The sequence below is a fragment of the Ornithodoros turicata genome, chromosome 5, assembly GCF_037126465.1.
Source record: "Ornithodoros turicata isolate Travis chromosome 5, ASM3712646v1, whole genome shotgun sequence".
Taxonomy (NCBI): Eukaryota; Metazoa; Arthropoda; class Arachnida; order Ixodida; family Argasidae; genus Ornithodoros; species Ornithodoros turicata.
In genome coordinates, this window is record NC_088205.1 from 12337754 (window position 1) to 12363593 (window position 25840).

Below are 25840 nucleotides of genomic sequence, written 5' to 3' on the forward strand. Positions count from 1 at the left end.
ATATTCAACAAATTAGAAAGATGGCATTACAGTCCTTGGTAAAAAAGAAATGTGAGCCAATCCTTCCATGTTTTACTCAATTTCCAAGCTGAGCAGCTGCTGAAAAAGTGCTGCATATACTAAAAAGGCTTGTGGCCTGTGGAATATCGAAAGGTGGTATTCGTTGTTGGTCCTACAAGCCTGTCTGGTGCAGTTCGAAATCACGGAGGGGCAAGACAAATCTATTTTGAATCAAGAAGTTGATACGTGAGACATTAGTGCTCCCACTCTATGGAAAAAACATGCAAGGTAACTTCCTTACAAAATTCAAGAATGATCCAAGAACAGAAGGCATGCGTTTATTTTCTTCCAACTGCCCCTCTTCAATGTTAAGACGCCTGAAGGCATGTAAGGAATGTTGTCGGAAGGGCCACTTTGGATTGAGCAAACAAACAGGTCACATTACATACTCCTAGGCACTTAGCTTCACACACCTGCTGTTATTTATGGTACGACTATGACTGACATTTCACATTAGGGTACCAAAAATATGCGAGAGGGTTTCTTTCGTTGACGGTCTTCCTCGAGGGACAGATGTAAAACGTGAACGAAACAATGAGTGCTCAGGGAAGGTACGGTTAGGAAGCCTCACGTGCGTATTTTGGTAAGCCTTACAAAGTTGAGCCCTTGCTCTTGACCTTGGGTCGTCGCACAACCTTTGGCCACACGGTTGGTGGCCACGTTGGGAATTCGCACAAGAGGACTGTGACCAAAAGGAGTGAGTTCAGAATCTCGCTTCGGTATCCTGAGTATTGAAACAATTTGTTGTGTCCTATAAAAGTTCCACAACCCGCTCCCCGATGCACCTTCTTCACTGGTCTATGATGGTCTCCTGCACCGGTGCTGATGGCTCGGAATGCTTACGGTGACTCTTGAGCTCGTTGATGAAGTTGTTCTGAGTGGTGGAGAGTCTATTGGGTATCCTGTCAAGGATCAATTTTTCCACTTTCCCAGGAATGGTTGCAGACATATTTGCTGTTGCCTTGCCATCTTCGGCAGGATGAACCTTCACGCTGGAACCCAAGTCGAATTGGTCTCGAGGCCTGCATGTAGAATTTTTTTTGTGTGTTTCAAACAATTTTGTTTGCTACTTTTGTATAGGTCTTACCTGAAAAGACAAAAGGCTGATACAGCCAAGATGATAGAGCCCGCCACTACAACAGCGACAGCCATCCAATGAATGTACTCCGGAAGGCGGATGATGAAGTTGAGAAACCGCACTGTTTTTCCCTGAGCTTCTACATACTAATAAGGAGTGGATGTTTATGCAACGTTAAGCAACGCATGCTTCATTCATTTGCATGTGTGACTTACTGTTTCTTGCCAGAAAAGTGGAAGAACTCCTTCGCCAACTCTCGAAAATGGCCTGAGGGAAGAAAACGCTTCAGTTTTTGTTTCTTGGAAGAACTCATTGTTTGAGTGAGCGACAGACTAGTGTCACGAGCATTGTGAAAATACTCACCCTAGTCCAAAGACTCGTTCCAAAATGACGTTGATCTGGATGCGACCCCTCGCATTCACAGTCACACCTAACGTCTGAAAAGGAAGTTAAAGTTCTCAATCCTTGTTTGCATGGTTGAGGTGATTAAGTATCAGTTACATTAGGAGGGACACTGTAGCGCACGTGTTGGTGACCTGATTACAAATGCTCGGAGGGAAATATCGTAAAGTTTTGGTAGCAGTGCCCTTCCAGGTTAGGGTGCGCTCCTAGAGGCTCCCCATTCTTTAAGACATGTGCTAGATTCGCACGTAGAAGAATGCCATATCCTCTATTTTGTAATGGTCATCAAGCAGAGAGATAAAGCTGAACTCACAGGCTCACTGTTAAAATAGAACTGGTGCAAGCTGGCGTTGGGACGGAGGCCACTTACACCCTCCAGGTACGAGGGGTCTGCGTACAGGAAGTGTGGGAAAGACAAGACGAGTGGTGCACCTGCATGGAAAAGCACCCTGAGAGACGTGTTTCAACTGTCCCTTCAACATGATGCCGTGAATGATTATTCCAGCAACCTTACCCTGCTTGCAAGGAGCCAGGTCTGCACCGCCCTCTGGAAGATCTCGATCGAGTGTAAAACAGGAATTTTCTCTGTACTTGCGACCACTGTCCAATGACCAGGGTCCAGCCACAAATCGCTTCACCTCCATGCCTTTGAACTGTTCCGTGCCCACACTGTGGGTTGGTAGTGACCTGGACAGGTTATTTAATTTAGCAGCAGCTCTCAAATAACCTTCGAGAAATGTACTTTACATGCAATTCACAAAGCAAGGATAAATTTTGCGTACCTGCAAATATCGGGGATGAAAACCACTTGGTCATCACTCTTTGACAATGGAGGTCTTATATGGCCCACTACAAGGAAATAATATTTATATTGTTTATAGTGATGAATGAAATAGTCTCCGAAAGTAGCACTCACGCGTGCCGTGCAGCTGGTTGCATTCTTCCCCTGGCCACACATGAAGGCTTCTGCAAACAAAATACGATCGTTTTACTTGAACGAATGCATTCATGAAGGATTATTCGTCTCCATTTTGAGAAAGTCGCGTTTTTCTATCTCCCTCTCCTTTTCTAGGTGTTGAGCCCAAGCAATTTTTCGCAAGCTCAGGCCGCAAAACACTAGAAACATGAATCTTTTTTTTTTTTTTTATAGAAACTTGGTAATGTCATAAACACGTGGTCAGAAAGTACAGAATGTTTGCTCATGGTTTACTTTCAACGTTACAGTACTTCACGTTACGTGACTTGTTTACGCACGACGATTGTCGGAGCGCCTCTGAAAACCGAAACCACTGCGGGGCCCAAGAGAGAGCTTACCGTCTCTTCCGCTAGAGGAGCTTTTTCAGGAAGTGCTACGTAGCAGCTCTGGCATCGACGCACCATAGCAAAATAGCAAACGATGAAGTTTGCTTCCACATGCATATCGTTTCATAAATCGCACGAGGCGACGTGAAAAAACAAACAAAAAGAAAACACCTCTAATAAAAGTTATTCCAAGTGCGCGTGCTAGTACAAACCGCACCGCGCGACAGACGACAAATGCAGACGACAGCTACGAGCGGCTACGAAGGATGAAAGCATATAGTAATTGTGTCGATAATTAACTGTAAGGTACATAAAAGCACCATAACTGAAAATCGTGCAACGTTTTATGGCGAACACCATGTGCATTACACGACAGTTGAGTGTTCCTCGGAAGTTCTCCACGACAGCAACGACTTGCGAGTTTGTTAACATTTCAGAACGCTTCCCATCAAGTTTTGCTGCGCACTTTCAGGACAGTGGTGAGAGCCTGTTAACAGTTACCACGTTCTAAACTCGTTTTCTAAGCTTTTGTGACATATATGCAGTTATATTCCTCAGTAAGATAATCTCAAGGGCAAACATTGCGCGCCATGTAATATTCATGGTGCACATTTTGAAGGTGAACAATATCGTTTACTCATTTAAGTTTTCGATCGCTGTTGTCTCGCGACGTAAGGTCCTGAATTATTATGATGATCATTTACGTTTTGCATGAGGCGCATTATTATCGACCAGCGATTAGAACAGCGATTCGGTGAAGCAGACAGACGACTCACACGTAGCACCTTGTTCTAGTCCTGATGACGTTTGCTCCATTGGTTTGACGCGTCTATACTATAAATTGTATATGCGCACATTATGATGCCTTTTTCCGAATTTTCGTTTGTGGACTGATTGACGAATGCGTCATTCTAAAGGCCTAACCGAACACAAACTGATGGCGCCCCTAAAAAAGAAGAAGAGAAGAAAATAAAATAAAAACAAACGCCCCCAGATCTTGCAACACGGTCATAAGCTGAGCAACCTGTTAGAACGCTCCCACTTTATAGACACGCTGCTAACGGTCTCTGACGTTGCACGAAATGCACCACAAGGAGCAAAGCAATTAAGTTGTGCTGAGAATGTGAGAGAGAGAGACTGTAGAGAAATGAGACTGTACCGTTGTCCGTTGAACTGATAGACTTCGTTCACTTTGGAAATATCGTTTTCTCCCGTGTATATGGTATATTCCCCATCGACTGTGTCGTTCTTCTGCAAAGAGAAACATAAATACGCAGGCTTCACTGATTATTGCATTTTAAAATGATCGCAACACCATGCAGTTCACCATCCCGCCAAAGAGAACAGTATAGGAAATCATACTGCTGCGCGCACTTGTGGTCTTCAGAAATGATAGCGTAAAATGTATTTCAACACGATTGGTGAGACCATTTCGAAATCACTTTGTCGCGCTTCACTTTAAAGAATATACTTAAAGTGACAGGAAGCCATTGGAATTAAATAATATTTCGTACGAAGCCATACAACGGATACCGGACGATGTAACGTCAGCATGCACAGCCGTACGTAACAGTATGAAAGTACGCTCACATTAACCATGTAGCCAAACTTGCCCGCCGGTGCACCTGGATGATCCGGATCGAGCAGGTAACCGAGGCCATCGATGACGGCGCGATAGCCTTGTCCAAAGACGTCTCGAATGTTGAATCCCGGTTGACCTGGTTTCGGTTTTCCTGCATCCAGCACGGAACCCAACAGGATAAGTATGTCCGGGTAGCCACCAAAAGTAAGCTGTCCCACGGTACGGGTGATGAAGATGCGTTGCCCGAGGCCAGCGAGTGACAGGGACGCTATGCCACGGATGATGAAGTTTTGTTCTTTCAGTAACTTTGCCGTTGTCTGGAAAGAAGCCGTTCTTTAATTATTGGCCGTGTAACTGTGGCTATTGCCTCGTGTTATTCCGATGCGGCGCATCCGGAAACCTAAGACAGTGTGTTGCATCGCTCCACTTAGCTATTTTTTTCGTCCGGAAAGTGTTTAGACGTTAAGTAAACGAATTTTGAAGATCAGCGCTGCTTACGTAGCTGGAGAGGCTCAGGCCAACACCTCCTAGATAGCATCTGCCTGCCCCCCACGTGACACAGCGTCACACACGAAGGCCTGCTGTTGATGCTGCTATGACGTCAATGAAAGAGCGAACAAGAGAAAAGCTCCAAGCAGCTCGCAAAGCTCACGCAGGCCCCCGTGAGTTAGGTAGGGCGCAGGCCTTCTACTATCTAGGAGGTGTTGTTCAGGCGGCATTAGCGTGACGTCACTCCCTCACAGGAGGAGTGAGAGGGCGGCGCCCAGAGGAGAAAGGTCCCCCCCCCCCCCCCCCACGAAAGAGCGCTCCGCGGCACCTCTTTTCTTAAGACCATGCTCTGATTGGTGGTGTAGGAAATGACGTTTTCGCCTTTTTCCAGAGAGGGAATTCCTGCATGCTCTCAACATCCGGCGTCTGCTCTTGTCATACATTCCATCGGTATCGAGCTGAATTCTGAACAGGAATTTCCACAGGGTTTTCATATGGAAGGGAGGCAGTGGCGGATCCAGACCCCCGGTTTTGGGGAGGTGGGGGCGGTTTCTTTGTCGAAGAGCCCAGCTGGGGAGGGGAGAGGGGGAAAACTAATGTGTAACCTAGCGTGGGGGGCAATCACCCAACCGCCCCCACCCTCTCTGGATCCGCCACTGGAGGGAGTGTATAGGAATTTTATAGGACGGGCTGGCTTTTCGGGCTTTTTTGTGAGTTTTTTTTTTGGGGGGGGGGGGGGGGGAGCGGGAGCCGGAAAAATGTTTTGGGGAGGTGCTGGGGAAATCCCTGGTATATTGACAGTATCACGGACTATCTGTTCAACGACGCGCGCAAGTGGCCCTTCAGGGATTAACCCCGCGATAGGTTCATCCGGTCGCGCCAATTTTTGGGAGCCCCCCATAGATGGCGGCACGCGGAATCGCTCAGACTGCTGTTCGGCCATAGAAATCTTAAGGAGTATGCTAGAAGGAAACCTCCGAAACTGGGACGTACGGGCGAGGGGAGCGCCATATTGAATCAGCTACTGTTGCCGCGGCGCATGCAAACAAAGGAATCCAGTAAGCATACCGCAAACATAACGCTAAAAATGTTTTTGGAACAGTAACACACCGCCAGAACCCATGTAACCGTAAGATATATGAAAACACATACACACACACACACGAAGAAACAGACACTACACGGACGCCACATGGGGACGCCGTCTCCGCCGCTGCCTCAACCCATAGAAGATTTCTATGCCTCAACCAGCCTTAACTACAAGCCTGGATAGGGGCGGACATTGACAAAATATGTAGCCGACGGAAGCAGAGGAGCAACCGAGCAAGCGTTGCAACAGTTTTTGGAACTGTGGCTGCTTTCACGGGCTGGAAATACACGACGTTTCCTCGGCTGATTCAATATGGCTGCCTCCGAGCGCATACATTGAGAGAGGGAAGAGCCCCGTTCAAGTTCTTTGCTCTTCGCCGATCCTCCTCCTCGGCTTTCCTTCTAGCCTCTCTCAGTAAGATTTCGATGTGTTCGGCAGAAGAACAGAGTTTGTTGCCGATGTTAAGAGCGCAATTCTTGTGTGAGTGTCCAACATACAAAACACAAGGAGAAGCGTGCAACAGCTTGATGAAGATGTCAACCGGAATGCTGAGTTCGCTCCGTCTAAATACACGAAGCGGGTACCTTGTGAATAGCCGCACCGGGATTCACAATAAATATGACTTCGTGAGCGTGCGTTGCTGCAGTATCTTGTTCGTTACAGCGTGTTATCACTCAAAAGCACATGTGTTTGAGAATCTTCACTTGTAATAAGGTATTTATCAAGTTACGTAGAGTTGCTTTCCCTGAGTGATTACGGAAACGTTCGCATGAGACGCCGTTCACCCGCCGTTGTAGAAACGCTGCATGCGGTGAGCCCCGAGCGTTTTTTGCCAGCGTCGTTTGTCGCTGAGAAAAAAAAGCGCGGCGCCCTGCCGCTCGCAAAACGTCTCAAAACGACATAGATCACACAAGCGCATTGAGAACCTCCGGGTCTGCTGCCACGAGCTTCCTCGTAACGCAGAATAGCTGGCACGGATTGGCAGTTTTTTAATTGGTAGGCAGCTTCGCGACCCCCCCCCCCCCCCCCGCCGGGACGTATCGCGACCCCCACAGCTTGGGAACCACTGCATTATGCGACGACCGCCTTTGGATGCGCCATCTATTTCGTTGTCGGGTGCACATGCGAAGCAGCCCACAAATGATCACTTTACAAACTCGCACACTCGAAAGCTTTCGCTCACAATGCGCCTGCAACAACATCAAACGGTATACCTTACCACGAAAGGGACGTTCACTGTAACGATTTCGTCCGTTTCAGGACCGACGGACTCGTCCCTGTCGAAAAAGTACTGTTTCGTTTCCTGATAGGACAACGTCCCATTGTCGTTGAACGTAATGTTGTGCTTGATCCACAGTGCCCTGAAAAAGGCAGCTCAGTTACGGAAGGCTGAACATACGTATACGTGGGACTGAAAATGGCCATCTACCTATACGTGTATGGCCCCAGTTCATTTACAACGGGTTTCCCTCCAGCCAGAACTTCCTCAGGATTCGTCACATTGAAGAAGTAAAATTTCACTAAGGTCTTGTGGCCAACGTCCTTCCACATGGGATATGCTTGCGACGATGGGGAGAGGGCCACTTCCTGAAATAGCATTCGATATACAGAAAAAGCGTCCACGTGAGTTCTTCGCGATGACGCACCTTATTGAGGATGATGTGGAAAAGGCTGTCGAATCCGACGATGCCGAAGACGCCTGTCAACACGAGGGCCAATGACATCAGACATACTGCTATACCTGTAAGGAAGAATGTCCGATATTGATGCTTCGCGATCTCATTATGGAATGACCTGTAGAAAAGGCAAGAGCGGCTCAAAATCGGTGTTGGCACCGCGGAGCAACTCTGGCTACACGTACAGAGGGCCATCCACACTCTTAAAAATGAACTTCACTGCATAGCACGCTCTTAGCCAACCATAATCTCGAATGATGTCGTTATCTGCCCTGATTTGTTGAAAACGGGAGGCGTACGCCTTTTTGTGATGCTTATGCTGTTCATAATTGTCACAAAAAAGGCGTCCTCCCCCATTTTTCAACAAATCAGGGCAGATAACGATATCATTCGAGATGATGGTTGGCTAAGAGCGTGCTATGCGGTGAAGTTCATTTTTAAGAGTGCAAAATATCTGCCGTTTAAAACATCCTATAAAAGTGTACGCGTCAATTTTCCGAACAACACAAAAGCTTTTGATGCACGCACTTTTTGAAAAAAAAAACGAACTATACATATCAGACAACGGTTTCATTCGAGATGATGGTTGGCTGGAAGCGTGCTTTGCAGTGAAGCACTGTTTTTAGAGTGATCGAGCGGCTCTAAAAGCGGAACTTCACCGCGTGCCACGCTCCTAGTGAACCATCATCCGGAATAATATCTTCAGTGTTGAACTGGCACGAGTGTTACCAACTCTCTGAAGTGAAAAATAGCCATCTGGTACCGAAATGTAGCCCGAGGTAGCCATACGTAACATATAGTATAGACATTAATCTACGACCATGACATTTTTTAGAAACGCTATACATAACACCAGGTACAAACATCTTATAATATATTCTTAATACATTTTACTATGAAAAGAAGTATAGGTATTATGAAGTGCAAGTGTGACTTGAAGATATTATATATGCCACGTTTCAAACGCTATGCTCTTTTCTTGTAGTTAAATATATGAAGAAAAAGAGGTATCACAATGCTGTTCCTAGATTGAAGAACAATGGCTATAGTCTCCACGCGATGGCTATAACGGCATTGAGTATACAAACGAAATAATTTGTAATACGCTCTGCAAGTAACCGAGCGTTCTGCGCATATCTCCTCTCCCGGTTACTCCGCTCGGAAAGCCCCATTGGCTACGGCGGCGCCCCCCCTCTTCCCTCTCACTGCCTCCTCTCATGCGCAGAGACGCACTTGCACAGCGTAGTGTTGTTTCTGTATCATTTATCACCGGGCTAAGAGCCAGACTTTTTTTTTAAAGTTATTACGTTTTAATATGTCTGTCTTGTACATGTCTCACTCGTGTGCTTGTAAGTCAGAACGTGACTCGCAAAACTGAGCGTAAAGCACCAATTCTCACTCTGTTTCCTCAAGTTTTTCAAGGACACTGTCTCTGCCCCGAATGTTTTCGAACGCCTGCTTTTGAGGGCAAAGAACGTGGTTTCAGAGCAAACTTTTTGCTAAACTTGTAAAGTGGCCAAGCAGCCAACCCAAATATTTAGTAGCCACAAGGACGACGAAGCAGAGCATCAAACCTAACCGGAACCAAAAACCGGAGGCGTACAGTGTTAAAAATGAACTTCACCACATAGCACGCTCCTAGCCAACCATCATCCCGAGTAACATCGTTCTCGCCCCTGATTTGTTGAAAATGGAAAGCGCACGCCTGTATCACTCTGTACAATGATTGGCCTTCAGCGTGCTATGTGGTGAAGCTTTGTTTTAAGAGCAAAGCTTTGTTTTAAGAGTTTGCTTTGACGCTTATCACAGAAAGGACTTACAACGACATCATTTTGTGCAGTGATTGACCTTGAGCTACACTACTTGAGCACTTGATGTAGTAAATCTCGTTTTTCTTCTTCTTTCTTATAAAGTGTCCACTCTTGAAGCGGAACTTGACCATGTAACACGCTGAAGCCAACCATTGCGCGAAGTGATGCCGTCATCACCCCTCATTTGTCGAAAGCGCGGGGCGTACCCCTTTTCAACAACAACGGCAAACCGATCTCGTCACCACCACTATCAAAAAATCAGTGGAGATGACAATGTCATTCCGGGTGATGGTTGGCCGCACTCTAAAAACAGAGCTTCACCGCACGCTCTGTGCAAACCATTGCCGCGAATGATAAGGTTGTCACTTCTGATTCGAGGACAGCGGGGGGGTGTCGTACGCCTTTTTGTGTCAATTTGCAATGGGTGTACGATAATTGGCACAAAAAGGCGTACGCCCACCTCTCTCCTCGAATCAGAAGCGATAACCCTATCGTTCGTGGCCATGGTTGGCGCAGAGCGTGCTATGCGGTGAAGTTCATTTTTAAGAGTGCAGGAGCATGTTATGCGGCGAAGTTCTGTTTAAACAGTGTAGTGGGGGTTCCACCCGATACGTCGAAGTGTTTAGCGTCACCATAGTCATCAACGAGCGGAGAATATATCGTTACGACTCCTTCTGTCTGGGCCACGTGGTGTCGCTGCTGTAATTATTTGGACGATATAAGCGCATGGCGTTGCTGATGAGACACTTGTAGCGGCACCACTACCGCCATCGACAGCGCACCCGGAATCGCGGCGCGCGATATTAAACGGCAGCTCAAGCAGTTCGGCTCTGGCTACAAACTAGAACGGTTGTTGTCCGTCGCTACTCTACACTCTTAAAAATGAACTTCACCGCATAGCATGCTCCTAGCCAACCATAATCTGCAATGAGATCGTTATCACCTCTGATTTGTTGGAAACGGGAGGCGTATGCCTTTTTGTGACACTTATGCTGTTCATAATTGTCACAGAAAAGGCGTACGCCTCCCGTTTTCAACAAATCAGGGCAGATAACGATATCATTCGAGATGGTAGTTGGCTAGGAGCGTGCTATGCGGTGAAGTTCATTTTTAAGAGTGTACACTCTAACAACAGAACTTCACCGCATAGCACGCTCCTAGCCAACTATCATCTCGAATGATATCGTTATCTGCCCTGGTTTGTTGAAAACAGGAGGCGTACGCCTTTTTGTGACACTTATGCTGTTCATAATTGTCACAAAAAAGGCGTACGCCTCGCGTTTTCAACAAGGCAGATAACGATATCATTCAAGGTGATAGTTGGCTAGGAGCGTGCTATGCGGTGAAGTTCATTTCTAAGAGTGTAGCACGCTGTGCGTGTTACAAGTGTTACAAAAAAAAAAGGCGTACGCTTCCCGTTTTCAACAAATCAGATAACGGTATCATTCGAGATGATGGAAGAGATTATGATTGGCCAGGAGCGTGCTTCGTGCGTTCTTCTCTCCGCATTACGTTTCCTCATTGGTTAGAGCTAGAGTGCGTGTAAAGGGGCTTGCCTCAATATGTGGGTTCCCCATTTCATGGGGAACCCACAGCGTGTAGCGTAGCCAGAAAAGTATTTTAGGAGGAGTTCTACGGGGACTTTACATGAGGGAGGAAGATTTCCGCCTCGCTTCCTTCTTCGAATACACTACCAAATGAACAAGAGATAAACTGATGTTCTGAGGCTGGAACAACATAGAAGGGACAGATACAAACAAAGCTTAGCTCAATTGGTAGAGCCCTGGACCGGCAATCCAGAAGATGTGGGTTCGATCTCTACAGCTGGCTAACCTTTTCAGTGACTTTCATCTTTCATCGTTACTACCAAATATACGATTTCGGGGAAGGGGGGGGGGGGGGGGGTCTGAACCTCAGAACCCCCTCTGGCTACGCCAGTGGTGACCGGACACATGACATTCTCGGGCGAACATAAACAACCCCCCCCCCCCCCGTCACAACTTCCGGTGCCACGGCCACATCTGCTCCTTCCGCGACTAAGGAGAATTATGTCTTTCGCTTTCCTGATTTGCTGAAAACGGGAGGCGTACGCCTTTTTGTGGCAATTTGATTTGCCAGACAAAGGCGTACACATCCCTCTCTCGCCTCAAATCAGAAGCGATACCTGTATCAGTCGGCACAGTGGTTGGTGCAGAGCGTGCTGCTGTGAAACCGGATTTCGTTTTGGCATCAAACCGGAAGCGGTGGAAACTGCATGTATACATTGCTTCTCGAACCCTTGCCCCTTGCAGAACAGTAGCCGCATAATCATTCCGCTAGCAACATCACTTACAATACTATTTGTGTCGCGAATAGTAAGTCGACTGGCTACGTACTGGCTTTCTTGGTCCCGCAGCAGCAACGTGAATCGGGCTCGAGAACATGAATGTCCTCCAGTTGCTTGACGTCCCGAGGGGGAGGCCCCTGGGGGGAATCTGTCACCACCGCCACGCCGATGCCACGTCGACCCCTCACTAGACGACCAGCTCCTGCAAAACAAATTTTGATGTTATACACGCTTCCAAGATGCTTCTTATTTCGCTGTTTTTGGGAGCGTGTCGAACGTCGTCTGTTGCTGTTTAGCGCGCCACGTGCTCAAGAAAGTGACATTGTAGTGCTCGAAAATGCGGTCGGTTTTAGCGGCTGTATCAACTCACACGGTTTATTTGAGCAGGACACCGGCAGCGAACTACACTGCACGGAGCTCTTGACATTTCACTTGACAGTTTTAGCGTTCTGCGAATTAGTTTTCTAAAATAAGTAAGGAAAACAAATAAAGACGGTGGTTCTATGCATTAACGGTTTGGTGCCGTCCATTTCACATTTGTTTTTCTTTATTCCCTATTACATTGTTCATTTCATTTATTTAGTAATTAGTCAACCCTTTGGACCATAATGCTGGAACGCGCGATCAAACCTATAGAGAGTCATGCAGTATGAAATCCTATGGTGATAATGTCTGCAGCTACAGTCGATTCCCTCTTTCTCTTTGTGTGTAGACACCGCACACGGTTTTAGAAAATGTGTACTGTCTTAGACAGCCAAGAAATACCGGAGTGGGCGTTTTTACGTACATATAAATGGTCAATAACCGGAACATGCTAAACGTTTCGCAACCAACCGCTAACAGAACAATTCGTATGATTCATTCATTGGCATGTGCAAGGTTCAAGCTCTGTATGTTTGTTCACTATTCCTCTCAGGGGGACGCCATGAAGCTTTCGCTGGGCCACCAAAGCCGCGAATCCTGGGCAGGGATTCGAGAATCCGACTTCCAGTGCCCAGAACGGCGAATCGAATCTTTCGAACCCACCGACCACGTTTGTTCGTTTCTTTTTTCAAATTTGCGCTTCCGGAGTCCGCCGAAAGCCTCATTGGCCGACGGGTGTTTTCCTGTTTCTTTGTTTACATTGCTCTGGACTGAAAGAGTTCAGGCAGGAACTGTTGCATTGCAAGGTTAAAAGTAATATGGTTTTGCTTTTGATTGTTGCTTTAGCTTTATGGAAATATTACAGACCCGAGACTTTCTTGTAGTCGATGAACAATATGCATGTGGGTATATTTTCTCCCGAAACTGAACTATTATTTCTTTTTTCATCATTAAACAAATGTAACATATTCTGCTTCAAAACACTTTTCGGTAGAAGTTTTCTTTTCTTGTCTTTTTACACTCTTTTTAAAGAAAGGATTCGAAAGATTTGTGGATTCGCACAATCTTCCGTAGATTCGGATTCGCAAAATTCGTCTAATCTTTCCCATCGTTCGTCCCATCTCTACTTCATTCATACCAACTGACATCCATAACCGCGCATAGAGGATTTCGGCGTTTTAAGAGCAATATGACGAAAAATATTTCAACATCGTCAAATACGAATGTTATTGTCCAAATGCTATAAATGACGAGGGATGCGTTCAATCCTCGCAAGTCAAAGTAACGCGGCTAAAGTGGATCAGGTTGACGGAACTCCATCTGCCGTCCTACATACGAATGTCGGTCACGTTTATTCCCGACAACGATGCTCTTCTTCGCATATGAGATGCCAGTGTTCACAGCTAAAGCCCAACTACTCCTCTGCACTCTCTGTATGCACGAAAAACGAAACCCTTTCGACCTGCACCTAAATTAGAGGCGCTCCGCTTTTTGAGCCGCACAATATACCAGGCTTGTTGTCACGTTTCAAGAACGGCGTCTTCTCTTCCCCCCATATTTATCCTTCGACTAACTAACCGACGAATTATTCGTGGTAAATATCGTTTACTCCTTCCAGGCCCGAAACCTGTCGCGTTCATAACACAACACCGTAGCGCCCTACGTCTTGAGTGAGACTCCACAATAATTCTTCTTCGAACACTCACAACGTCGCGTCTCCTTTTCCTCACACTTACCTCGCAACCGTTTTTCCTACGTCCAGGAATCCACGTTTTACACACACAGTATCCACCGTAAGGTTAGCCTGCTTCGAGTAGACCGCATTTCTTGAAGACGCTCCGAAGACACGCCGCTATCGCACGTTCAAAAGAGTTGGTTTTAGCACTGCCAAATTGTTGTTCCTGTCCAGGAAGGCTACCTGCCAGCGGCGATATGGGTCGACCGGCGCGGGACTAGTTTGGGAGAGGAGGAGGCCCTCTCCCCCTTGAAACATTTTTGGAAGACACACAAGGTCGGATGGTGGAGTGCACCCGGGGTTGTCAGCGTGAGGTCGACGTTCTCTGGCCTTGAAGTACCCTATGACGTGTACTATGTACTACCCAGTGTTCTACCCCGTGCGGTATTCGGGGCAAAGTTTGCCAATTGTTTTCTGTTGTCATGGGATGGCCAGTCAAGTTTATCGCCCCCCTTTTCTCCTTCTCGGTGACGGTGCACTATGTCTTTGTCCTCGACGGCCATTCAAGAATCTTGCCTCACCTCAAGAATGTGCGTTCTTCAACTTCTTTCATAACATGTAAATGAAGATTTTTTAATCGCCATTTTTATTTGCTTAATGAGTGACACTAAGATCGGGCTCAGTAATACGAAGTACGTCACTCATTAAGATTGCTGCGAGGTTCTTCATTCTTTGTGGTTTTTGTAATGTCAATACGTCACTCTGGACTCGGCTATTTTTTTTTCTTCTGGTTTTATATAGTTCCACTGCGATAAAGTTAACGATCGATAGGATTAACACAACGGCGAGAAGATGTGGGAAAAGAAAGAGAAAGAGAGAGAAAGAAGATATGTGACTACTGCGGAATAAGTTTTTTTTTTCTCACAAAACGCCAGGAATGATTCACAACTTCCCCTTCCTTAAAAAAAGAAGAAAAAAAAAAAGATTTGTAAGAGGACTTGGTGGCCCTCCCCCGGATAGCCAGCCCCTCTGTCGGGTTGGAATTTTAGGGGGGAGACGTTCAGGTTCACCCGCGAGAGGAATGTCAGAAATTCTATTCTGTGCGTGATACGACGTTCGCATCTTTGGATTCGCAATTCGCACAGAAGAAGCACCCGCATTATGTATTTGCTGTGTATGCGGTACTTTTTATAGCAAGCAGGGTGGGTGGCACCAGAGCTCTGAGTGGCACAAGAAGAAGACCTCCAAGAAAAGTAGAAAGTCCCTCTATTTCGTTCTTTTTCTTTTTTGTTCATGGGGGGGAAATATGCATTACCTTGCGGAATTTTACATCGAAGATGTGACAACATTAATATAGCCGCGTGATGGTAACGAGCTCAGAAAGAAGACTTTATCCGAGATAGAACGTCTCGGAATTATCGAACTAATATTGGAAAGTTAAACAATGTTTTGGGTGTCTCCCGCGGTTATTGATACACTAGTTACAAAGATTAGTCTATATGGAAGAAACACCGCAGCGCTGGAGATATGAGAGCAATACGAGTATTTGTCATTAATGTGGCGGATCAAATCGGGTATTTGGAAAGGTCACATCATCTCAGGTTCCCCCAAAAAGCGGTCCCGGAAAGAATGGTCCCGTGCGCTGATGGTGCCTCAGCTAGGACTGCATAATTTAACAAATTGCGTTTTAGCAGGGGGAAAAAAAGAAGAAAAGAGCGTGTGTTAGTGTGAAGTTTCGGTTTTCGTATAAGCGAGGACTGGCGGGCCAACAACCGGTATATAAATCGGCAATGTATGCCGTTTCCAGACTACAGACCACTCTATTGATCTGCAAGGTCTGTAGGTATTTTGCATTTTCAACTGTCGTTTTGTGAGCTGTGAAAGGCACAAAAAGGAGGGCAATATCTTTTAATGCAAACATCAAATGGATCAAGTACCTCCTTCCCAGTTAAAAAGCATGAACATCTGGAGTTGTCATTTATTGGTGACCTGCATTGGGATTGGTGATGCACGCTTTACGGTTTCACTCAAGGCGGTCATTCAGCGACAAAATCATTTGCTTCTAAAGCGCCTAAACTCTTCATTACTGCATATATAGTTCGGTCGTGCAGTTCTCTGAAGCAATCACCACAGTGGCCGAAATAGAAGCGATACAGATAAGGGCAATCCGTTTTGTTAATAACGAATACTTCCGTTCTGGTACTCTGTCTGCATTTACACTACACTCTTAAAACTGAACTTCACCGCGTAGCACGCTACTCGCCAACCATAATCTCGAATGCTGTCGTTATCTGCCCTGATTTGTTGAAAACGGGAGGGGTACGCATTTTTGTGCCAATTATGAACACCATAAGTGTCACAAGAAAGGCGTACGCCTCCCGTTTTCAACAAATCAGATAACGATATCATCCGAGACTATGGTTGGCGAGGAGCGTACTATGCGGTGAAGTTCATTTCTAAGAGGGTAGGGTGCCTCAATACTACACTGTTAAAACAGAACTTCACCATATAGCACGCTCCTAGCCAAACATCATTCCGAATGATATCATTCTGTGTCCTGATTTGTTCAAAACAGGGGGAGGCGCCTACCTGGGACAAGTAAATCTGTCCCAGATAGGCGCCTCCTCCCATTTTCAACAAATCAATACACAGAATGATATCATTCGGAATGATGGTTGGCTATGAGCGTGCTATGCGGTGAAGTTCTGTTTTCAGAGTGTAAAAACAGAACTTCACCGCATAGCAAGCTGTGCTCCAACCATTGCCAAGAATGGTAGGGTTATCGCTTCTGATTCGAAGTGAGAGAGAGAGAGAGGGGAGGGGGCGTACGCCTTTTTGTGACAATTTTCATATATCCAAATTGCCACAAAAAGGCGTACGCCCACCCCTCTCTTTGAATCAGAAGCGATAACCATATCATTCGCGGCAACCTTAGTATTGGGGGACCCTAATTTACACGACTTACACATCGTCTTCTTCAGCGTTCTCACCGAAGAAAGAAATGAATACGAATCAGGGGTTGCCATTTTCCATGTGATTGTATTTTCTAATTTTGCTCTTAGATTTTACATGCTGCGTCATTAATTTTCAATAACGGGATATATTTATTGAAATAATTGCGCCGTTATATATGCCACGAAATATAACAAATGACGGGACAACATATACAGTTGAATGATACGGTTGGTGAGCATTTGTCCGCCTTGAGCCGTTGTGGGGGGGGAAGTATGGTGTCCAACTTCCATATACCACTAAAACGAGCTTTGCTTCCCTCCCTCTCTTTTTCCTACATATTCTGACATAGCCAGTCTATAGATGCAGCATCGGAAAGCACCACACTCTTAAAACTAAACTTCACCTCATCGCACGATCCTAGCCAACCATCATATCGAATGACATCGTTATCTGACTTGATTTGTTGAAAACGGGAGGCGTACGCCTTTTTTGTGACAATTATGAACGGCATAAGTGTCGAAAAAAAAAGGCGTACGCCCCCCGTTTTCAACAAATCAGGGCAGATAACGCTATCATTCGAGATTATGGTTGGCTAAGAACGTGCTATGCGGTGAAGTTCATTTTTAAGAGTGCACAGCTTCACAATAAACATAAATGTACACGTATAATCAAACACGTGCCGGCCTCGGTGGCTCAGTCGGTAGTGTGTCTCGGCTGAGGACGGTGGCAACTTGGTGGAAGTTGCCAGTTGGTACAAGTTGCTCAGATACGCCGTCTTCTGCGAGGGACGTTAAATGTGGTGTGCCGTGTGTCGGGATTTCGGCGCACCCCTCAGGTGAGCAAAATTACTCCACAGACCCGATTAGTGGCGCCGCTCATAATCGCAGTTGTCTCGCGACCTAAAGCCCCGAATTATTATTATTAATCAAACACGTACGTTGTCTTTCGACTAGTAATCTTACATATGTATCCTCTTTCAAGTATTAATATTTTTAAGTTAGCCAGTTATTTGATTGGTGGAGCACGATATTTCTGCCTGACACACGCCATCCGGGAATTTATTCAATCGTGTATTATTTACGAGCGATCACTTCATTGCTTACTTCAAGTTCCATTACGCCTTTCACTAATGCCATTACGACATATTAGGTGTTTTGTTTTTGCTTTTTACGAAATTGAAGTAAATTAACTCTACATAGAACATGAACCCTTTCTTCAAAACGAAACTACCATTCATACCATTTTACCATTCACGAAAATACTTCAGACAGCTAGGAAGCGCACACAGAAACAATAGCTTTCTTCCTGTTCTCGGCCTCGTGCTTTTTCCACACATTCTTCCGGTATAATTCTCACTCATTACTGCAGTGGCCGAGCCCCGCAATCGAGCCCCGCGATCTCGAAGCATTTCAAGTGAAAGGAAAATTGACGCAATTTCGTGCATATGTCAGAGTTAATCATCCGTACGCGTGCCTATGGCGAGCGGACTGTGTTATTTTCTTCAGTTCACCGTATATATGTATGAGCAGATCGTGAAATTGGCCTTATCCTTGTCATTGATCTCACAGGCTGCTGGTTCGAACCCGGCCGAAGACAGCTTGGACTTTAAAATATACATTTTTTAAATCGTATAATCGTATAGCGCCGGGGGGAATCGTTTAGCACCTAGAGGAATAGTTCAATTTGCGTGGAAAGTATCTTAGCTGGTAGATTTGAGATATTTCTAGTGCTCAACGGCGGCTAGATTTTCGATGTGCGCCTCTGAAACTTTTCTACGGCGCTCAGAAGATGACAAAATATTGCATTTCGTTCTTCGTTCACATTGTTGTTCACTCAGTAGATAACAATACATCAAACGCGAATTCTAGTCTCATTAAACGCTAGAAAAATGTATCTAAAATCGATACATCCGACAATATTTCGCCTACACTGAGCCTTGATTACTGTGATTAAGTTATGATTACCGAGGCAAGCTTTGTGCAAGGCGTAACATATAGTCACACAGCATGTGTATAACACATAACATGGTCGAAATCTAGTCTATTTATCTAGCGTGGATGACTCTCTTAATCGAAGAAATCATCCGGAGGTTAGCACGACTTGGCCTTTCTAATCCGATGACCGAAATACGAGCAGCTAAAATTCGATATAACGAAGAGCAAAGCGAGAGGAAAGCACGACAGAAACAGAGCCTCACCAGGAGCGAAGGGATTCCCACACAGATGGAAGACTGCACTCCTCCGATGAGATCTAATAAGGGCCCGGCGTTATAAGATCACGTGATCCTGCTCACGCCATAACGCGAGGAGGGGAACTAAAGTGAGCTTTTCATCTCGTCGAAAGTCCCAAGAACGACGTTCAGGCTGAATGACCCTTGATCGGGCTGATGAAATCGGTTCCTGAATTTTGACTCTAACTGAGCTGTCCCAGACGAGCATGACATAAAGCACTCGTGAAGCGCGTCTGCCTTCGGAGTAAAAAAAAAAAAAAAGAAAGACATAAAACATAAAAAAATGCACGAAAATGCTGGTGTTTTAACAAACGTTCGAGACAGTGACTCAAGTATATACAGCACAGATCTTCTCAAGCACAACGATGAATTTGCAAAGCTGCGGATTTATTGGTGGTGCCAATTTAATCTTTAGGCATCTTCTCGGCACGCATTTTTTCTTCCTTTTTCTTTTTTGTCATATTGCCAACTGTAGGATGGGACAAACGACCTTTTTCTTTTTTGTTGCAAAAAGAACGGGAGCACAACGCGAAGACAGTCCGCCTTGTCGTCACGCTCAGGGTTTCCACGTAGTGTACACCCTGTAATTCCGCGGGTGTTTCGCGAATCTGACACAGGACCCATATTCGCAGCCACAAAATTTCGCGAATCCTATATACGCTAAAATGCTTGCTTCGTGACAAGTCCGAGATTTCCCGTAGCACATTTGGCACAAGCGACATTACACATGCTGGTGCTGTACAGCAGTTGAAATGCTAGTACAATCCATTGTAAAGATAAAGATAACAGGAAACTAATTTCCATGAGAATCAGGAACAGGACAACACCTGTTGTCGTGTAGGGTAAGCCCCCATTCTCAAGGAAGTGTTTCCCCCGTCAAGTTCGCACCAGCTGGCACGCCTTATTCTTCTTTCTATATTGGGAATATAAAGTTTGTGATTCCAGCATATGGCTTACGAAGTCTCGAGTCCAGGGATTCGCGCAGGACTTACTGTTAGGCGTTGAGAGTCGTATCTCATTTCTTTTCTTCTTTTTTTTAGGGGGGGGGGGCGTTTTGAACCTACGCTCTTAAAAATGAGGGGGGGGGGGGGGTGTCGAGGTAGCTTGCCGTTGTTGGCCGCACTCAAGTGGGCATCGTCACGACTTCACCACATAGCACGCTCCTAGCCAACCATGATCCCGGGTGATATCGCTCCCTTCCTTGATTTGTTGAAAACGAGAGGTGTACGCCTTTTTGTGACACTTATGCAGAAATGTTAATTGTCATAAAAAGGCGTACGCCTCCCGTTTTCCACAATTCATGTGAGAGAAGGATGTCACTCGGAATGATGGTTGGCTTGGAGCCTGCTATGTGGTGAAGTTCATTTTTAAGAGTGTACTTTGGAGGTATCTTGGCCTTCTCGGCAGGTATCTGGAGGGAAGGGAGACACAACGACAACTGCCATACATGCAGAACGTCGTTGAGAGGGTGCACCTCTCGTTCTCCAACAAATCGGGGGTTAGAACGAGATGGTTCCGAATAATGTCTGGCTTTCAGCGCTCTCTGTGGAGATTTTCACTACTGTAAAGCCCTTTAATTTCGCAGCCCCAGTTTTTCGCGAATTCAGTAAAGAGGATATATTCGCGACTAGTAAATTTCGCGAGCTCCTCAGGACGCGCGTTCTTTCTATAAACACCAGTTGTATGGAATGTGCACGGTTCTTTTATCTCTCTTCTATCCTTTTATCTCCTTTTATCTCTCTTATATCCTTTGATCTAATTTGGCAACATCATCGGTGAAACGACTTCATGCAACGTGGTTATAATAGAGGTGTGGCGGTCATTGCGCGGGCCCGTAGTTGTGCATGCCACATCTGTTGAATTGATTGCACACGCTCACGGTCAAATCACCTAAGGAATCGTTCGTTTAGGTAGGTAGTAGTTCAAATTTTCGATAATATATTTTTTTTAGAGCAACGTTTTTTTTGTAATTGGACATGTTTCTTTTGAAATTTTCGCGTGCCCCGCGAGTCGTCCGATTCTCGAATTTCGCGAAAATTAAGGGCTCGCGAAATAAAAGGGTTTTACAGTATTCAACAGACAGTCCGAGCGGTCCCGCCTCAAACCAGCACGAGCACACCCACACACTAAAAGGAAAGAAAAGGGCCGTCACATAATAGTCTACGCTATAGCCGTACGAAAATTTGAGCAAGACCACAGGACACTTATATTTTGTAGGAGCTGCGATAGCAATGCAACGACGGAACCGTAGTGCTTCAGAAACGTTTAATGATCTGCCCTCCCAGATAGAACGAATGATCGAAAACAAACTGATTAATTGCATTCCTCAGAACGGTCCTTGGTCTTCCTTACCCCGACGGCACGCCCCTGCGACGTCAGTAAATGGGTGCTCGCTGATGCCTACGTCACTGCGAAAGCGAAACCGTCGGTGCCTAGAGGCTCACGAATAAATTTTCTCGAAAGTACCGCGAGTATGGGGGGGGGGGGGGGGGGATATGTTGCAATGGGGTAGAGTAACACCCCACAAAGAGTATGTCGCCGAAGTAGAGTACGCTAAGAGTATGCTAGAGTAGAGTACGTCTGTCTAGCCGAACGGATTTTTTCCCGTTCGATTCGCTCTATCAGGGATTTATCCAGACACCCCCAGAATATTCAGTGACACCCCCTAACTTTTTCACCTGCGTACCACCTACAGGGGTGCCCTTGCGATTTCAGCTTTAGACACGTGTCGGTAATGATATGTTAAGCTGTAATGACGTAACTATAGTAATGAATGACCCCCCCCCCACACACACACACACACAAGAAGAAAAAAAGAAAATCCAACACCCCTCCATGCTTGGGAATCTCGATAAACCACTGCGCCCGAAAGATGCAAATGATACACTCCGAACCCTGTCCGCATCGATAAAAGCTGCTTTGTGGACCTTCACTTTGTGCATGTGTTCGAATGTACTCTCCAGGCGAATCCACAATGGGGTAGAGTAAAACACCCCAAACATCACCATCATCAAGTTAAAGTTGTTTCCGGCCGTGCCTACATAGTTGCTTTTCTTTGTGTCGCTCAAGCTACAGGCCAGCTTTGCCGAAATTCTCCATATATACAGCACTTGCACATACATACCTAATACCCGGACAAGTGGTTCTGGGAAACGGGATATTATACCTTATACGCCGAAGTAACGACTCACAGAGACAGCGTCTGCTTTGTGCCGTGGCGTCCTCACGCGAATTTGGGAAAACAAAGCATTGTATACAGTGACCGCGTTCGAGGGTCGACGTTCCCTCGTGCGATTCGTGCGACCTCACCCGCTGTTTCATGCACTCACCACCAGTTCGTTTCTATGCTCGCTTGCAATACGAACAGAAGATAGAATCGCCTACATACGTCCCGAAGAGTGTGTCTTCTGTTCAGAATCCGGGCAGGTCTTCAAGTGACGCGTCGAACGTTGTGTCGCTGGAGCTCATGGGGCGCAACCGAGCGGAACATCCGCCGACATTGGATATGCACAACACCAAGGGCACAGCAGTGACTGTTGTTCCGTTTCCGATCTGTATATTGGTAGCGCGGTTACGACCTACATCAATTATCACGACCACTGTAAATAAGGGGTCACGTGATCGGAGGAAAAAAAAAAAAAAAGAGAGAGATCGTCGACACCCAGGTGTTGCGAAGAGCTGCTTACTCGGAAGGCGTAATACGCCGACACCATTTACATTTCATGTCGTCACACCTTTGCGAAGAGTACAGGAGGATCCGCAGCGTAATCCCGACACCCCATATTATAGAAACATTTCCTCGATGTAGAAAGATCCATCCTCTGGGTATATGTCATCACTTCTGTCTGGCCGAACGGATTTTCTCCCGTTCGATTCACTCTATATGATACAACACTCGATAGACGCTCCGGACCCGCTCCGCGTCGATAAAAGATGCTTTGTGGACCTTCACTTTTGTGCATGTGTTCGAACGTAGTCTCCAAGCGAATCCACGATGTTCTATTGGCAATTGTCGAATGGAAACAATAGCAGTGTCCACATTGGACAGTTGTTATGCTGCACTCTTAAAAATGAACTTCACCGCATAGCACGCTCCTAGCCAACCATAATCTCGAATGATATCGTTATCTGCCCTGATTTGTTGAAAACAGGGGGCGTACGCCTTTTTTGTGACACTTATGCTGTCCATAATTGTCACAAAAAAGGCGTACGCCTCCCGTTTTCAACAAATCCGGTCAGATAACGATATCATTCGAGATTATGGTTGGCTAGGACCGTGCTATGCGGTGAAGTTCATTTCTAAGAGTGTGTAGCAAATCAGAAGAACAACGCAAGTTTAATTGCCAACTTTCTTATACACCTGCCACACGGGCGCGCAAAACAACATGAAGTGCTTAATACATTAAGTCTTAATGTCATTCCTGGGGTGGCGCACGAAAATATTTAATGACATTTGTCTGAATAACAGTTTCTGCCTAATGAGATCGCCACAACTCATTCGGCGATGAAATGCCAACTCGCTCCCATTGTCTGCGCAGAATAACAGTTTTATTATTATAGGAAAATTTATTGACGACAACATGCACGAAAAACTTGGCGACAGGCACACTAGTTACAATATGTACAAGCTATATCTACAGACAGTACTATCACTAGTTACAATATGTATGTATAGTCATTCCAGCAAATATTTACGTATGAAATGTAGAATGCGATGGGATGATGCGAATGAAATTCATGGAGGTAAACCAGGGATGTTCTGTTCTGTTCACGGTTCCACGTATCGCGAAGGGAAGGATGATCTCGCCACCTGTGTGGGAACTCATCCTCTCCAATAGCGAAAAGCTCTCGTTGGAGTTCGTTCGTCATCAGAAGAACGCGCACATTCCTCACCAATAGAAAAAGGGGATGCTGCATTGACGCCGACTACCACCTCGCATGCTTGCATAAAACCACTCTGTCTCGTGGAGGAGAATATTATTTCATAATTTCAGGAGACACGAGTATTCTTTGTTGGAGGAAAAGCTCGAGTTTCAAATTGTACTGACAAAAGCAAAAGAACGCGTGACGGCGCGAAAGCTGGCGTTTAACGTAATTAGGCTTGGCGTGTGGCGCGAGCTTCGTGGATAATTTCATTCAGAACCCCAATGACACTAGACCATAATGTCATTTGTCCTATCCATATGGCACAGTTATTAGTCCTGTCGTCACCCATTCAGCTGACATCATGACGGCCACACTAAAGACGCTATGTTAACTAAAATGTACGTAATGGCTTGGCGTATACCATGACTCGAATCGGTGTGATAGTTTCAAACCTCTTTCGCGACGAATACATTAGAAACTGTCGCGGACATTTAATATGGCAGCAGCACCCAGCTCGCGCGGCACAACGCGAGGTTCGCTCACGCGATATCCTGCCATTGTAGAAACACAATGCGCGATCAGCAGTACAGAGGGTGAAAACTACACGCACATTGTCCTCCGCATCTCACGGGCAAATATTTCAAAGTCAGTAGCTATACGACGAAAGCGGGTAGTAACTTTTGTGGTTGTCCATCTTGGGACTTTGCACGGCGCCGGTAAATTAGAGTATGCATAACGACCCCTTACTTTGGACTTCTTCGCTTCGTGCTTTCGCAATGTGTCTGCGAGCTGTATAGCTATACACTCTCAGAAAAAAGGGGTGGAGCAGTTACACCATTTAGTAGGTAATATTCGTCGCATATGTTGTGCCTAAAAGGTTGCAAAGTTCTACCTGCTAGCTACGAATGATAGAGTTACCGCTTCTGATTCAGTGAGCGAGGGGAGCGTACGCCATTTCGTCGCAATTTGGATATATGATAATTTCTTTTACCACCCTTTTACACCTTTTATCGTACACTCTTAAAAATGAACTTCACCGCATAGCACGCTCCCAACCAACCATCATCTTGAATGATATCGTTATTTACCCTGATTTGTTGAAAACTGGAGGCGTACGCCTTTTCTGTGACAATTATGAACAGCATAAGTGTCACAAAAAAGGCGTACGCCTCCCGTTTTCAATAAATCAGAGCAGATAACGATATCATTAGAGGTGATGGTTGGCTAGGAGCGTGCTATGCGGTGAAGTTCATTTTTAAGAGTGTACGCTATGTTGACCTAGGTGGTAACTATAGAAGTTACCATCTTTTCACACCCTTTTTTCTTAGAGTGTAGGTATTGCATGTAGCTGCTGGACCCCCCCCCCCCCCTCCATACACATTTACACACACCCAGAAAAATCCTGGATTCACCCCCGGTTGCAGCTGGTCCACTTCCCGAGCAGTCGTACCCTTTTTCGTTATTATTGTAACATTACCTTTGAGTCGTCCAGCTTCAGCAGCCATCGTTCCGCTAGGACACCCTTCGAGCGAAAAAATCTCGTCCCATTTCACCTCGACATTTCTTCCTGCGGTCGGCATTACAGTGACGCGGTGATTACTTCGAATTATTAATAATTTACTCGTCCGACATTGATTTTGTAGCGCGATCGTCTTTATACTGACAGGTGGTCGATCATCAGCGAGAGATGTCGGCGCACCGTCCCATGCCCTGACACTTCTGTTTTCGCAGTGTCTTCTACGAATGACGGCAACAATTGTTGCTTGATGGATCTTATCATGGAATTCTGTCCGCGCGGACATTTTCGAGATGCTGGCAGAAAGAAAAGGCGGGCTTGCTTACCTGTCAAGGCGCGCAACAAATCTGAAGCGAATCGAAACTGGCCACAGGATATTTTATGTTTACTGCACGCCACAAACAAATTACGACTGTCGC

At 45.9% G+C, this 25840-nt stretch overlaps 1 protein-coding gene across 1 annotated transcript; it reads right to left on the reverse strand.

Moving 5' to 3' along the window:
* Positions 1-322: 322 nt before the first annotated feature.
* On the reverse strand, positions 323-25410 carry LOC135395206 (scavenger receptor class B member 1-like). The gene is made up of 16 exons (XM_064626446.1): positions 25383-25410; positions 22428-22496; positions 11866-12018; positions 7650-7744; positions 7433-7590; positions 7223-7364; positions 4433-4741; positions 4002-4093; positions 2457-2506; positions 2323-2389; positions 2055-2227; positions 1854-1972; positions 1502-1575; positions 1354-1405; positions 1148-1284; positions 323-1082 (listed from the first exon to the last, which is right to left on the reverse strand). Exons 1-16 carry the CDS (start codon positions 25408-25410, stop codon positions 851-853), a joined length of 1950 nt encoding a protein of 649 aa, XP_064482516.1. The 3' UTR covers positions 323-850.
* Between the last annotated feature and the right edge of the window lie 430 nt (positions 25411-25840).